The 16537-nt window shown below is 47.9% G+C and overlaps 1 protein-coding gene across 3 annotated transcripts in view; it reads left to right on the top strand.

Annotated features, from left to right (window-relative positions):
• The window catches only part of PPP2R5C (protein phosphatase 2 regulatory subunit B'gamma), a 1413048-nt gene that overhangs the window by 674385 nt on the left and 722126 nt on the right, over positions 1-16537 (top strand). For all 3 annotated transcript variants that reach the window (XM_086937820.1, XM_086937822.1, XM_086937821.1), the window contains one exon: positions 13768-13878. In XM_086937820.1, coding sequence (XP_086793946.1) covers positions 13768-13878 — 111 coding nt within the window. The remainder of the gene's footprint in view (positions 1-13767; positions 13879-16537) is intronic.

The following is a 16537-nucleotide window of genomic DNA, read 5'->3' on the forward strand; positions in this document are numbered from 1 at the left end:
TTGATCTCTTTTTTGCTATTATATGTATCTGCTTTAAGAATTAATTGTTGTAATAAAGCTTTGATGGTTGTTGTTGTTGACATGTATCTCTGCATTTCCCAATTAGGCCATTCCAAAAGGGCGATAACCATGAAGAGAAGCCTTTCAAATGCGTGTGGGTTATTTTCCTACCTTCTGAGATCCAAACACTTTAACTCATAACATGCTCTTTTGCAACCTCCTTTCATCTGGACCCATTGGATCTCCTTTGAGTAGTGGGAAGATATTGGAGCATATTGCATATTAAGCAAGCAACCACAAAGTGAAAAGTTCTGGCTTTAGTGTGCTAATGCATTCAAAAACAGGCATGCACAAACCACTATTTGTGCAGTCATTTATTACAGCCTGACCTTCTCTGTTTCCTAGGTGCTCTTTTTACTCCTCCAAGGTTGCACGGATATATGTCACCAGTACTTCAAGCTTAAGGAATAAGAAACCAGCAGCATAGGCACTTTGACAATTTAAAACCAGGACACAGACATAGGAAGTACAGAAAGAAACGGATCACACAGAAACATGTCGCAAGTATTCTGTTGTCATTTGTGTACTGTGTTTGCTACGAGTTAGCACGTTTAAACCAGACCTATTCGCTTTGCCAGTACTCGTTTTTAGGTCTCGCCTAGACAAAAGCAAAAGCGAAGCTTTTGCTGTCTAGGGCGAGACAACTTATGTTATCACTTTTGGGGGAATGTGGACAGCAGACTGTCACGCGCTTCTCCTGCCGGAGATTTGACCTCGTGGGCGCGCTTTGGCGCCTTGGCTGCTTGGCGGTGCGCGCGCTACATCGTCAGCTTCGGTTCTTTTTTTTCTTCTTAAAAGGGGCTGGCGTCAACGCGTCTTGAACGTGCGGCGTGTCTCTATATTCAGTCAATCACCAGGGCCCGGTTGGGACCGGACCCCCCACCTAGGGCCCAGGAAGCGGCGAAGCGCCAGCGCGGCTCTCACCCGAAGCAGCGGGGGAGCCGCTCATGTAATATGCGGCGCAGTCCATAATGCCTGGCAGGCCAGGACCGGCCTGCAAGGGCAATACAGCGTTTTCTTGGGGGTCTCGTTGGAGCGGCCCTGCTGACCAGGTGGGGCCATTCGGTGGCACTGTGGCAAGGTCCGGAGCTCTCCCACCACCACCCCCCCTGACAACACTCACCGGGCTCTGCTGGCGGGGGCTACACGATAGCTCCCACTCCTGGGGCTCTTTCCGCAGCACTTCTTTGCTCCCGGTGTGACTCCTCGGCTCTGCAGCTCTTCTCCGGGGCCGCGGGACAAAAGGCTATTCCTCTGCGCAGGCGGCTCCGGGGCTCCGGGGCTCTCCACAGCTCAGCTCACGGGAGCCCCGGGCCGCGGGAGGACTTTTCCTCTCCTTTCTCGGGTGCTCGAGGAGGCGGGACTTCCGGCCGGGCCACGATGCAATTGGCCTGGCGGCCGGCTGGTCTTTGTAGTTAATCATTGGGGTGCAGCGTGTCCAGTTTGTACAGTTTTGATCTGTGGCTTGTGCTTTGACCTGCAACTTTTCCCCGGGCTTCGCTCTCTCTCCCCTCTTCTTAATATCTACATGATCCAGCTCATGGTCTGCTGTTTCGGCTAAACACGGATGTCATGTGAATGTCCTGGGATCCAGATGCAGACCTAGACACTAGTACACATGTGGCTATGTTTCTGCAGTATATCAGAGAGTGGGGATCCATTAACTTTCCTTGTCTTAATGCCATAAAAACAAGGTTCGGTTATCGGGGAAACTTCATTCAAATCCCAGCCAAATGTGAGCCACCTGTACAGTAGTAAGGAAAGTTCTGTTGGACGCACCATTATAATTTGAGCCGTAGATTGCAGTGGTTACTGCAGTAGTTGATTTCTGCTACTGCAATGTGGTCAACATTGCACTTTGTCTTAAAGACATCTCATCTTGTAAACATTTGGGCAATGGTCTTCTCAACACTGCTCTACTGCTCTATGTCTGAACATGACCCAATTAGTTACAAGCAATTTAAAATCGTGCAGTTAGGACTGTGGTAGGGTCAAGAAAATTTGTCCAGTATGTCAAATTCTTGAAAATCTGTTGTTTGGCTTCCCATTAAGCCAGAGAGACAATTTAAAGTTTTGAATTTGACCTGTAAGGCATTCATGTAATCAGTACCATTCTGTATGAAAGCTTGGTTTCAACCTAAGAAATGTACACCTGATTTTTCCTTCGTTAGTGACTTACAATGAATTGCCCCAAGATGGAAGTGCTTTAGATATGGTGGCAAATTGCTATGCATTACTTGCAGCAGGTTTGCCTCATTTTTTAGGGCTCGCGTGCGAATGCAGCGCAGCTGCTTGTGCAGCTGCTTCGTTGGGGAGCTCTATTGCTGCCGCTTTGGTGCGTGAAGGGAGACAGGAGTTGGCATGCGCGGATAGGCGATGTGCACGCGTACGGAGTGCACATCTCCTGTCCGCGCGTGTCACCTCCTCCCTTCACACACCGATGCCACAGCACATCTCCTGTCAGCGCGCATTCACTTTCCCTTCCCCGCCCATCTGTTCCAGTACATGTCTCAAATACCCCCCCCCCCCTGATTCGTTAATAGGCTTGTTATTTCCTCCGTAGTGCCGCCTTGTCTTCATTTGTAGCCTCCCATGAGGACTGTATGGCTCTTTTACGTCTGAAGTTACATGGTATGTCTTATTTAATCAGTAAACACTATTTTCTTTAAAGAGTTTCTCCTATGTGCTTTCCTGCAACATTTAGCACGCCAAGCGCACTTTCACTTTCCAAGCAGCCCAGGACAATGGCGGCCACTTCTTTGAAATGAAATAGGTCTTGCGTTTGCGAAAGTTTGCGCTATTGGTATTGTAGATTACAATGCTTTTGATTATTGTGTTAATTATCAAAACAGATAAATAAAGGACATTGTCATTTACGGTGCCAATGGCATAGACTCTCACAAATGCGAGGCCTGTTGCATTGCAAATGCTTGTTTAAAAATTTGGCCGAGGTCTTTATTTCCAGCACCTTCGGAATGGTGCATAAGATTTGAATTTCATTCCTGTTGCACCAAAGGCAAGTGGAGTGATTTCAGTGCTCTTTTCACAAGATCGTTATCTGAGATTGCGAGAGTCCCGCACCCTGATTCTGTGCTTCGCTGTCTCCGTGAGTTTCTAGGAAAGTTCACTGTAAGTGATATTGCAGTTGTCATAGCTCAAGTTAGCTATACATTGTATTGGGTTTGAAGTGGAGCCAGCACGTCAATGAGATCCCCACATATCCTGGTCCATACTTGTTCACAATTAAGAGGATATACTCTCAAACCTTGAACTTGGTCAAACCACTCGAATACCAGTGCAGACATCATATCGGTGCTTGTGGGAATAAGATTCTTTTTAATGCTCCAGTCAAGAAGCTGCATTTTTCAGCCGTTGCATTCCCTTTAGCAGTACATGTGATACCTTTGTAGTATAAAAAAAAGCTGCAAAGGAAATGCAGTACTTATATGGATGTTAAAAAAAAGAAAAAAACTTCCTTTCATCACACCAAATATTCTGTTGGTTTGAGCATTACCGCCAAGGTGAAACACAGTATTTAGTAAGATCATTGGTGTGTTTGAGAAGCCCCTGGTTCTGCGGCAGCCATATAAAAGTAAATATGGTTCATTAAGTTCAGAAAGCGGTATCGGTCTGTGAGTAGTGGTGGTGTTAGAGGCGTTATCAGCCATCTTGTGTAGCCTTGGCAGACTTAGTTGCAGAACATGGGTCTCTCAAAGTTGTACCTACATCTATAATCTTATGCTTAAGGGCTTCAACTCACATAATTTTCATTCTAAGATTTATGAATCTTCAAATAGGTGTGCGTTTTCATGTTACCTATATATAGATTTACAAGAAGTTGCTTAGCACATTGCATAAAGTACAGATGTATACTTCAGTTAGATCAGTCTGCAATTCAAATGATTGTCTCCCTACTCATGGTTATGAGTTTTACCGTAAAAAAATAAACAATCTTTTGACCTTTTATCCTCTCAGTAGTAGAAAATGTCTTATCTGAAAGAAACACGTAGCGATAGTTTCCTTGCCTTAGAATTAGCCCCAGGCGTCAGACTGGATCCAGAAAGTTTTTTCGTCAGCAGTACCTCTGTGCGTCGGTAGGCGTCATTGTGCGGGTCCGCATGCGTCGTTGGGGCCGGGATGACGTCGTCTGAGCTACTAAAATGCGCCCACGCGCACTGACTTCAGTTCTTTCTTTTTCCGCGCCAGTAAGCGCAGATCCGGGAAAAGCTAGTACCCCCAGTCACTATTTGACCGTGTTTATTGAGGCCTTTTACCTCATCTTGTCGAGTCGATTGACTCCTGGTGTCCTAGGGATGCCTGGGTTCAAGAACTGTGGAGACGGTCACCACATGTTGTCGATGACGGACCTACACACACAGCATGTCTCTCTACTGCCTGGGGTGCGACCACGACCCCAAGTCTTGCATCGACTGCCGGGCCATGGCGCCGAAGACTTTCCGGGAGCAGTCCCGGAAGTTGCTTGAAATCTGTGCCGTTCGAGGTCCCGGTCCCGGTCCCGTGGAAGGCCGAGGGACTGGTCGCTGAGCTGTCATCCCCATTCTTCTGGATTGAAGTCTTCACACTCGGGGTCAGGTTAGTCGAAGCATTCCAAGAAGTCGTCTAAGAAGGATCGACGCTCTCCAACTTCCCCAAGCCCGTCGCGGCTAAGGGTGCAGGTAGGGCCATGGTGGAGCCTGCGATGTCTCCTCCAGTCTATCCCCCCTTTCCAGGTGCGGGGGCGATGCCTGCTCAGGTGCAAGAGTTTCTTGCAGCGATGGCCCAACTCTTTGGGCCATCTGACCCGCTGGTACGCCTGGGGCTCGCCCGGGTGGGGGGGATGGGGGGGTTCCTGCTTTATCATCACTGGCGGCTCCGGCCCAGGTGTCGCCGGCGGCTCAAGCCCCTACCCCGCAGGCCTGCCAGGGGTCCGTGATCGGATCCCGATCGACGCCGGTTGACCTAGTGGCACCTCCACTGGTGCCGTTCTCCCTGGCACCGCTTCCGACGTCTCCCACTCCACGGGACGACATCGTCCCCAGGTTCAGCCCGGACACGGTGCCGGACCGATGTCTGCTGATGGGGCCTTTCTTACCCTATGTCTGTCCTCCTTATTTTCAGTTGTTCCACAGACTTCGGAAGAAGGGGAAGACTGGGAGGCGTCTGAGGACCCTCTAGCACAGGACTGTGCTGATGATGCGAACTGGGTAGAGGATTTGGGGGAGGCCAGTAGTCCTGACACCTCAGATTTGGGGGACGCCAGTTGTCTTGACACCTCACTTGACCCTGGCATGCTGTCTCCTCCTACTGTGGCTATGGAGGAGGGAGCTAACTACGAAGTGGGGTGGCTTAGGGCAGCTGAGGCTCTCCACCTTGAACTCCCTACGGTAGCCGTCTGCACTAACCTCCTGACAGAAGTGCTCCAACCGGCGGCTACGTCCTCAAAGCCCTTGCTGCCTTTTATTGAAGCACAGACAGACGTGCTTTTGCGCACTTGGTCCAGACCTAACACAGGGGCTCCTGTGGATTCGAACGTGGCCCGACGCCATCGCCCGGCTCTGGGCGACCCCCTCTTCCTCACACAAACACCCCACCCCTGAGAGCTTGGTTTTCCAAGCCTCCTCTTCCCAGAGCGCGTTCCCTACCGCATCTATGGATAGGGAATCCCAGAGGCTGGATCAGTTTGTAAAGAAACTGTTCATCTGCCAGCTTAGGGCTGCGGTCGGTGAACACTGCAACTCTTGGCCCTCATACCCAATCTCTGTGGGACACTGTTGCGCAGGTGCTGCCCACCTGTCCGGAGGAGGCCCAGACGGTTATTTCTTAGTCAATTGCGGATGGGAGAGATGCAGCGAAGTTCACCATACCTTGTGGGCTTAATACCGCCATCTCACTGGGCAGGTAGATTTCCACGAAGGTGGGGCTTCGGCGCCATGCCTGGTTTAGGACTACTGGCTTCTCAGGGCATGTCCAGAACACCTTGATGGACATGCCCTTTGATGGCATTCGCCTTTTTGGCAACAAGGCAGACAGTGCATTGGAGCGCTTCAAGGACTCCTGGGCTACGGGCAAGTCCTTGGGCCTGTGGGCCACCCTGCCTCCTCCGGCTTCTACTTTTCGCTCCTTTCGTGGCCACAGAAGGGGTGCCCCACAGCATTCGCAGAGCCACAGGCCACAGCAGCAACAACCTCAGCGTGGCTGCAAGCCTGGGAACCGTAGAGGCGGTTCAGGGGGTCAGCGGGCGGGCCAGTCCACCTCCACCCCCGCAGCATCCGCTTCCAAGCGATCTTAGTCCGACCTTTCAGGCCCATCAGACGCCAGTGGGTGGCTGAATACGCCATTATCTCCACCCCTGATGCAACATCACTTCGGACAATAGGGTGCTGCATATTGTCGGAAGGGGCTACTCCCTCACCTTCGAGGCACCCCCTCTAGCTATGCCACCTCAGTACCACCGCATGTCAGGGGATCACTTGTCGCTTCTCCAGCAGAAAGTTGCGGCCCTCTTGGCCATGGAGGCCATCGAGCGCGTTCCGACACCAGAAGTAGGTCGCAATTGTTATTCCCACTACTTTCTGGTTCCGAAGAAGGACAAGCGCCTACGTCCTATCTTAGACCTTGGGAACACCATTCACTTCCTCCGGAAGGAAAAGTTCAAGATGCTCATGCTTGCTCAGGTCTTGTGTGCCCTAGATCCGCAAGATTGGATGGTGGCGTTGGCCTTGCAGGACACCAATGTTCACATCCCCGTCCTTTCTGCCCAGACGTTACCAGCGATTCACGGTAGGCCCGAGCATTTTCAGTTCACCGTGCTCCCCTTTGGCCGTAGCCAGTGCCCCTCAGGTGTTCACGAAAGTGATGGCGGTGGTCCCAGCTCACCTGCGCAGATTAGGGGTGCCAGTCTTCCCCTATCTCGACGACTGGCTGTTGAAGGCGGGCTTGTCCCAGGCAGTTGTCTCCCACCTCCAGACTACGGCCGACCTCCTGCATTCGCTGGGGTTCTCCATCAATGTGCCGAAGTCGCACCGGATTCCCTCCCAGAAGTTCCTTTTCATCGGAGCGGTTCTGGACTCGGCGCAGTTTCAGGTTTATCCTCCCGAGCAGCGAGTTTGGGACATTCAGGCTAGGATTCAAATCTTTCTGCTTCTGTCCCGGGTTTCGGTCAGGATGACGCTTTGACTGCTGGGTCTGATTTCCTCCTGCATCCTGCTAGTGGATCATGCCACATGGCATATGCGGGCTCTGCAGTGGGACCTGAAGTTCCAGTGAGCACAGCACCAGGGCAAAAACTAAGAAGTGGGTGTTTAAAGAGATTCGGGCGCTCATGCAAAATTTACACACAATTAATTATGGACCCACAAAATCATAACATTTCCTACTTCTCGCCGTGCCTTCAGAAAAGGAGAGTGTACACCCAATCCCTCCTATTACATCAATCCTTGATTGAATAACATTTTTACAATTTCCTGAAGCACAAGCCAACATATAAATTAATGATGCCAAAAATGTACAGTTTGAACTCAAAATTATTTTGCTTGTCTTGAGTCTTTATTTTTTTTCACTTGATCAGAGTTTTCCACTCCCTTTAGCCCACGCGTTTCGTCGTCATTGGTTGTGTACCCACGACTTCCTCAGGGCTTATGTATCCTGTAAGCGCCTTATTATCATTGAAAGTCTTAATTTTATGTTCAGCAAACCTACACATCCCACAGTTCCCACATTTATAAAAACCTTTAGATATCTCGGATAACCAGGATGGTGTCATTGACAATGTGGGATAACTTGGACTAAGTAAAGTCCCTAAGACTCCTCCCCCTCCTATATGTGATCTGTGTTTTTTCTGTTAAGAACTCATTCAGGGTTCTGTCAGCCTGCAAAATATGCCAATGTTTGTTAAGGCATTTTTTAGTGTCGTACTGATCCCTGTGTACTCTGTGATCAGTCTGATGTGACCGGTTTTCTCTGTTTTTCTGCTTAGGTGTAAGTGTTGAGCTTCTCTTAATCCTCTTGACTCTATCTTTAGCTTGCACTGAAGGCATTCCTCCTCTCTGTCCGGGGTAGTGTAGTGCAGGTGTTCACGGACAACACCACCGCCATGTGGTACTGCAACAAACAGGGCGGGGTGGGGTCGTGGACCCTCTGCCAGGAGGCTCTGCGCCTTTGGCAGTGGCTGGAACATCCGGGTGTGGCCCTGGTGGTTCAACACCTGCCAGGGCGGACGAACTCAGCCGCCGGCGCATGATGGATCACGAATGGCGTCTGAACTCAGACGTGGCGCAAGGCCTCTTTCAGCAGTGGGGAGAGCCTTGGTTAGATCTATTCGCCACCGAAGAGAACGTGCAATGTCATCAGTTCTGCGCGTTGGAATTTCCAAGGCGGCACTTGCTCGGAGACGCTTTTCGTCACGAGTGGAGTTGCGGTCTGTTGTACGCCTTTCCGCCTATACCACTTCTGCCCAGAGTGCTGATGAAGATCAAGTGCGACCGGGCACAAGTCTGCCTTGTGGCCCCGGACTGGGCACGAAGGTACTGGTATCCCGAGCTACTCAGTATGTCAGTCGATCCCCCGGTTTGTCTGCCTCTTCAGGAGGACCTTCTGTCGCAGCAGCAGGGGACGGTCCTCCACCTGAACCTGTCCAGTCTCCACCTCCATGCTTGGAGGTTGAGCGGCGACAGTGGAGGACATTTGACTTGCCTCCTGAAGTCTGTAACATCATTCTGGCAGCCAGGCGTCCCTCCACAAAGTCGGTATATGCCTGCAGGTGGAACAGATTTGTGGCATGGAGCACAGCAAAGGCTGTGGATACTCTCTCTGCCCCTCTCTCTGAGGTTCTTCTCTTCCCAGCAGGGCTCTGCTCTGGGCACTATCAAGGGCTATCTTTCTGCCCTTTCAGCCTTCCTAAGGCTGCCTGACCAGCCATCTTTGTTTAAGTTCCCTATTGTAAATAGATTCCTGAAAGGCATCACACACACGTTTCCACCTGTTCCCTTTGTGATGCCTCAGTGGGACTTGAACCTGGTTCTTACTTTTCTGATGTGCGCTCCCTTTGAGCCACTTCACAACTGTCCTATCCACCTTCTTACTCTGAAGACTGCTTTCCTGGTTGCCATCACCTCTGCCAGGAGAGTGAGTGAGCTCCAGGCTCTATCCGCTAAACCTCCTTTCCCTTCTGTCCATCCGGACAAGGTTGTGTTGCTGACAAAACCCTCTTTCTTGCCCAAGGTAGTCAAAGCCTTCAACATCGGGCAGTCTATCACCTTGCCCACCTTCTTTCCGCCTCCGCGTCCCTCAAAGGAGGAAGAGTGGCTCCACCGTCTGGTCCCAAAACGTGCGCTTTCATTCTATTTGGATCGCACACGCCAGTTCCGGGTGGATGACCAACTCTTTGTTGGTTACGTGGGCGCTAAGAAAGTACGGGCGGTGCACAAACGGACCATCTCTCGGTGGATCGTGTTGTGCATCCAAGCGTGCTACTCCTTGGCTAAAAAGGAACCTCCTTTTGGGCTGAGGGCCCATTCCACTCGGGCCACGGCGACTACTACTGCCCTGGTCTGAGGAGTCCCCTTGCAGGGGACATATGTCAGGCAGCTACGTGGGCCTCGCTGCACAGGTTCGCAAGCCACTACTGCCTGGACAGCCAAGTCCGGAGGGATGGCTACTTTGGCCGTTCCGTCCTCCAGGACTTTCTGGTGTGATTATTGGTTCGCAGACCCACCACCGGGGTTGGTATTCCTGGGGTATCTATTCTAAGGTAAGGAATCTATCACTAACGTGTCTCTTTCAGATGCACAAGTTACTACTTGTGTAACGATATATCTGTAAGAGACATTAGTTAGTGATAGATTCCTTGCCGACCCCCCATCCTCCCCGTTCTGCGATCCGATATCTAGGGTTAAGGTCATCCCCTTTCAGGGCCCTAGTTTCAAAGGCACCCGTGTTGGTTTTTAGCATGGCTCTGCGTTTCTGGCGCGGAAAAGCTGTGTCTAAGAACTGACGTCATCACGGCGCCGACGACAGACGTGCAAGGGTACTGCTACGCAAACATTTCCGGATCCAGTCTGACGCCTGGGGTTATTCTAAGGTAGGGAATCTATCACTAACTAATGTCTCTTACAGATATATCGTTACAAAAGTAGTAACTTGTGCTTCCTTACCGCCCCACCCATCGTCCCCATTCTGTGACCCGATTTCTAGGGTTAAGGTTATCCCTTTCAGGGCCCTAGTTTCATGGCACCAGTGGTCAGTTTCTTGCATGGCTCTGCGTTCCTGGCACGCAAAGTCATGTACAGAACTGACGTTAGCGCATTTGGACACGTCTAAGTAGCTCCGACGTCATGCCAGTGCCAACGACTCAAGCGGAGCCGCACGACGCTGCCTACCGACGCGCAGCTGTACTGCTGCCGAAAACTTTTCGGATCCAGTCTGAGGCCTGGGGGTAATTCTAAGGTAAGTAATCTATCACTACTAATGTTTCTGACAAATATATCGTTACCGAAGGTAAATAACTTGTGCATTTGGGATATTAACATCAAAATAACCAGTTTACACTTCATAATATTTTACAAAACCCTCAACTACTAACTATTTTTTGCATAATAAATAGGTGTGTCCAGAATGCTATGCAGAGGTTCTTGAACAAATGGTCGATAAGGATCTAGAGTAGAGCTAGACCTGAATTCTTAGCAAGTTAGGGTGGCTCAACTTTGCTCAGGGTTTTCCCCAGCTTTTTGTTGATAACAGATTATTAACATGGTAATTGTAATCTAGAAATTCTGATCAATTTGGAAATTTTAATCACATATCAATTACATTGTTTTACTGCATCTATTATTGGAGCTCCGTTGTTTGCAGAGTCCCATTTAGTGCAATTTCTTTCTTGCTTGGGTGTGCTGACGGGACCTTGTTAAAGCGCAGCAATGTTTTAGAAAATGCCTTATTTTGCTGTAGATTCTCAATTTATAGACTTATAATGTGCCTTCTCCTAATGCACATTATAAAATAGCACAACGATCCCAACTCAAGCACTCATTGAAGACCTCGGAAGCCAGTGCCTCACCCAACGAAAAAAGGGACCTACCCATGTCACTGGACACCTCATGGATCCTGGTCTCACTAACTTTGACTACATCCGAGTCAACGAGCCCACACCAGTTTCCTGGACAAACGATGCCTGTGTCAAGTTCAGCACCCTGGTTCTGGACCAGTGCACATGCACCATCGCCAGACCACCTGCAAAAATTGGAGCAGTATCACTGATCTAGACTGGAACACCACTCTTGATGTCCACTGACCCGAACACAGCAGGTCTCCCCAAAGTCACCAAGATTTTCAATAACTGGATTGTACTGACTTGCTATCCCCTCAAACACAACACTACTTCAAGATCCAAACTCCAGGCCAGTTGGTATGTGGAGGATCTTAGATTGATTAAACCCCACTGCAAACATTTGGAGCGCAGATGGAGAATGAGCCAAGGACCATGTAGACTGGAGCATGATCAAATCTGTCCTGAGATGCTACAACCAAATAATCCTGACCGCCAAATGCTCCGCTTTAGCTGACAGCATCAGTGCCAGCACAAACCGAAGCAAAGGAATCTTAGCTTTTGTGAAAATTTCATCTCTCATCGTCTGCCTTCAACTTATCACTCCCTTGCAGGATCTCTGACAATCTTTCTCAATTCTTAAGCAACAAAATCACTGCCATTTATAGCAACTTAAGCCCACAACCTGACCTGGCAGACCTCACTAGACGCCTCTTGCACTTATCTAAAGAACCAATACTAACCACATGGCTTGGCATCTCCCCAGAAGAAACCTCCGCCACCATGAAGTCATCCACTCAGTGGCCGCATCGGACCCTTGCCCCCATCATTCCGACTCTAGAGGACTGCAACCCATGAATGCCTCCACTTCTTCCATTAACTTACTAGACGCTTCGAAACATGCATCTGTCCTCCCATTGTTAAGAAACCTTCTGCTGTCCCTTAAACGCTCACCAGCTACAGACCGATCGCCCTGCTACCATTTAGAGCTAAGGTCGTGGAGAAAATCATCAAGACACTTCACCCAATACCTCATCGACCACCAAATCTTCGACACCTCTGTCTGGATTCAGACTCAAGCATAGCACGGAAACTGTCCTCATCGTGGCCACCAATTACATCTGCATGATTCTGGACAGAGGGAGACAATGCAGCCCTCATACTCCTAAGACCTCTCCCCAGCATTTGACAGTCTCACACCAAATCCTTATTCAACACCCACACAACATCAGAATCCAAGGACATGCACTCCAATGGTTCTAATCCTTTCTGACTGAAAGTGACCCAGTTATCAGCCTGGCACCATACACCTCAGACATATGTGACCTTAACTGTAGAGTTCCGCAAGGCTCCTCCCTGAGCCTGACCCTCTTCAACGTATACATGATCCCCCTATCCAGCATCATCTGCTCTCACGATATCCATGTCCTTTCATACACCGATGAGCCACAACTCGTTCTCTCCTTCACAAACAAGACGCCCAGCATTCGAATCCAGGTCAATGCTTGCATGATTGAAATCGCCCACTTGATAAAGACCAACTGTATAAAGCTGAACTGAGCACATTACTGTAGGTCTCCACCTGGTGGCCAGTAGAGCTAGGACCAACACACACCCACTCGAATAACCTCTGGTTCATTTCTTCAAAGTGGAGACGGTGCACTATAAATTCAGTCCAGAGAGCTCAAAATTTTCTAAGAAAGTTCTTTTATTGTGTTAATCTTTAAAAGGCCTCAGCCGACGCGTTTCGTTCCCAATAGGAGCTTCTTCAGGGCTTATAAGCTGGTAAGTAGACAAGTAGGTGTGGAAATAGAGGGAAACTCCAGAAGTATATGAGTCCACCCCTTTGTCATAGGCTGCAGCGTTAAACTCTCCGTTGAGTGATCCTAATTAGAAGTTATTGTAATGTGTAGTCCCAAGGAATATGTTGGCGACCCTCTTCAAATCAAATAAATAAATAAAATTAGACAACATACCCCCTCCACAGACACCAGTTTAATATACGGTGAGAAGTGGAATGGGAGAGAAATCTGGTTCACCCTAAGTGGAGAATCCTCCAGCTTAAGAATAAGAAGGGCATATATAACCCCCATAAGCTTCGACCTGCACATTTTCGGCACCCCTAGCACGCAACTCAAGGGAAGGAGGTGTCTTGGCTAATACCCTGGGGGTTACAGATAATTTTGAGAACATTGATAACTTAACTTGTCATTGTTAAGCAACCGTTCACAGCCCCACTGCTCCTAAATGTGGATTGCAATGGATACTGGATTGAAGAGAGGTCATTCCTACTGATTTATGAATGACCTTTGATAGTGTGATGATAGGTTAACCACAGAGCCATGCTATCCATTTTCCCTGTATTGGCATTTTAGTCGTGCTTTATATCTGTGATATGGCCTGTTTTTGTTATATAGAAAGAGGATTTTAACAGCTGGGAGTTCAACATGCTCCCTCATCAAGGGATGATTACAGATTTCCAACAAACATCCTTAAATGGCTAAAACAGACGGATTTAAGTCTGTTTTTGATTGTTGTAACCTTTGCTTATTCATATCAGAATCATAAGACAGTAGTACCTTTTTCTTTCACATTTATGAACTTATTTGAACTGGTGTGGAAAACGTCTATGAAAATTCAGTGTAACTTTTTTTTCTCCAATGTAGTTTGCAGTGAACATGTTCCGGACGTTACCTCCTTCTTCAAATCCAACGGGAGCAGAATTTGATCCAGAGGAGGATGAACCAACACTAGAAGCTGCATGGCCTCATCTTCAGGTGATTTTACAACTGACTATTTTGCAGAATGGGTATTGATTTACTTTCATTGCTTCGCTTTCAAAACTCCTTGTCACTGTGTACAATTCTTATTAAAAAGAACTGTATCCTTTGTGTCATTTTTGCATCTGCAAAAATATTATTTGTACAAACTCATTTTCCACCTCAAGTCTTAAACCACTGTTACAACATCAGTTTGGTATACCAGCAAAACAATTCCCTTGTATTTATACTTGCGTGTAAAGTGCAAGCTGAACTGTAATCCAAAGTAGTGCTTTGTACTGTATATATCCTCTGATATGCACATGTTATAATAAAAACTTTTTTGAGATAGAAAAAAAAAACCTAAAAAGACGAGAGGTGGGTTGCAGGGAGTGGATGTGAGAACAGCTTACAAAAGGATAGTGGCCTTCTTCACATAACATCTGTGGGGGAAATAGCTATAGTTACTTGCTAACGAGCTGTCCTGGAAAAGGTGTATCTTGATTTTCATCCTCCACTAGAGGAGAGATGAAGCTTGAAGTATCTGTTGCTGGATTGGGTTCCAGATCCTCATGATAAAGCAGGAAAAGTCTTCCCATTTGGATGACTTTTTCTTGCATTTTGTGATCTAGCAATGTTTTTGCTGCATATGCTATTCGTCACCGTTGTGGGTCTGTCCGGGAAAGCGGCATATAGGAGTTTACTTTGTTGGTGGTGACACAACAGATCTCCAATGTTCTGTAGCTAGGCAGTGTGAGCCAGTGGGTTTCCTGAAGCGCCATGGTAACTAGGGTGCTATTTCTCTTGATCTCCCCAAGTAGCCAATAGATTGGGTGGGGTAGAGGATCTTCCCAGTATGTTGGGGGCTCAAACTCCCCCTCCAGCTGCTGGACTCTGGGGCAGCCTCCGGGACATGGAGTGTCCTGGTGGAGAAGGGAATGCCCAACTTGGTTGCTGCCATGGCCAGGGGTGGCAAAATTCATTGTTATGAGAAGAACTTGTGGTACCGCTTGTTTGTTGTAATTTGCCATTTGGGCCAACTCTGTCTTCAAGGAGTTGAGCTTCAAGACTTCTGACATCAAGGCATAACAAGTGGCTGGACAGTCTTTCATATAGTTAATGTTGCCTACCTATCTCTGTTTATTTAGTTAGCTATTAAGTGAAAAAGCATGGTTAAATACTGAGTAATGGGTATTGCTAAAATGTGTGAAACCACAAAGTTGCCTGTTATGATACACCGCGCACAATTAGTCATGTCACCGTCATGTTTAACTAATGCTAGACTACCTTATTTTCTAGTGCCCAGAGCAAATGAGTGCTTTGAGCATGGCAATGTGAGCTATGATATGCTTTGCATATGTTACTGCCAAATTGTGGTGCTTTGTGTTTTGAGGCAGCACCATAACTCAGTTTATAACTGAGGTTCTTTTATTGAAAGGTGCGGAGTAGCCTCAGCCACCATTGTCATTTAACTTCCTCTTTATATATAGTCTCCACTGTGAATGGCCTTTGACTCTCCTCTGGTGTAATATTTTTCTCTTGTTTTCTCTTTACCTCTGTATCTCTGCTGCATACACCTTTATTATAATTTTTATTTTGCTGTTTGTGTAAGTCGCGAATGGAATCAGATTTGCCTTTTTTTAACAATGGTGAACAAGTTCATTACTTATAATGGTGACTCTTGCGATCATGCTTTTATGTTGCGAACCAAGCACAGATTTGTATATTTTATGGTCTGCTGCGCAAGCTTTTCAAACGTCTGGTTTCCTTCTACCACTTTCCTGGGATCATACTCTTGCTATAGACCCTCCCCTGTCCTGTGGAATTTGTTCCACCCTGCAACCTAAAATCGTTTTGCGATTTTCATGATGAAGGAATATTCTCCAGAGAAAATCACCAGCCAGTCACATTTGTCAAAAAGTTCAATTGTGAATGACAGCAGTTTCAAATTACTGAATTGCAATTTTAAATGGCAGAGATATACAAAATGTTAGCTCTTTCAGACTCACCTGACACTTTTTTCAAACAAATATTTCTCAAAAGCTACAGAATGTATTTTGATCAAACCAACAAAGGCATGTTTTTTAAAGAAAGTTCTATTTCCATGCGAAGCGTGGTATAAATCTGTTCTCTTCTTGCTGCAGGCATGAGCAAAAATTCCCTTTGGTGTCAAAATAGAAAAGAGCAAATTGTTTCTCCTTCCCCTAGTGTGTCTTCAGACCCCCCCTGAGCTGCAGGGGTCTCCAGTCAGACGTCGGCTGGAGTTTCTGTCCCTTATGCCTTTTGTCTCCTCTAGACCACCTTATTGGCCTGATCCTCTTCTCTGGCACCAGGGTCTTACCTTGTTCCTTCTGTACTGGTGCCGACACTGACTCCACCGCTGCCAGCTCATAATCCGATACAGACGTTGAACTTCTCCTGGTCCTTGTTAAGCTATGAGATCGCAAAGTCGCAACCAGTTGGTATGCATGCTGGCTCTAATCCAAGACCTCTGCTGATACACTGTAGGTGTGAGGCGCTCTCCTCAGTTCTGATTTTGACCTGGTGAAGGATGCACCTAATGTCCCTAAAGATAATGATGGGGAGTGTGAAAACTTGCTTCCTCCAGCTTGCTTCCTCCTCATTACACCAATGATGCCTTCTATTTAAAACTCTAAAATGCCACTGGGCTAGACAT

This window comes from Lissotriton vulgaris, chromosome 9 (assembly GCF_964263255.1).
Source record: "Lissotriton vulgaris chromosome 9, aLisVul1.2, whole genome shotgun sequence".
NCBI classification, from domain to species: domain Eukaryota; kingdom Metazoa; phylum Chordata; class Amphibia; order Caudata; family Salamandridae; genus Lissotriton; species Lissotriton vulgaris.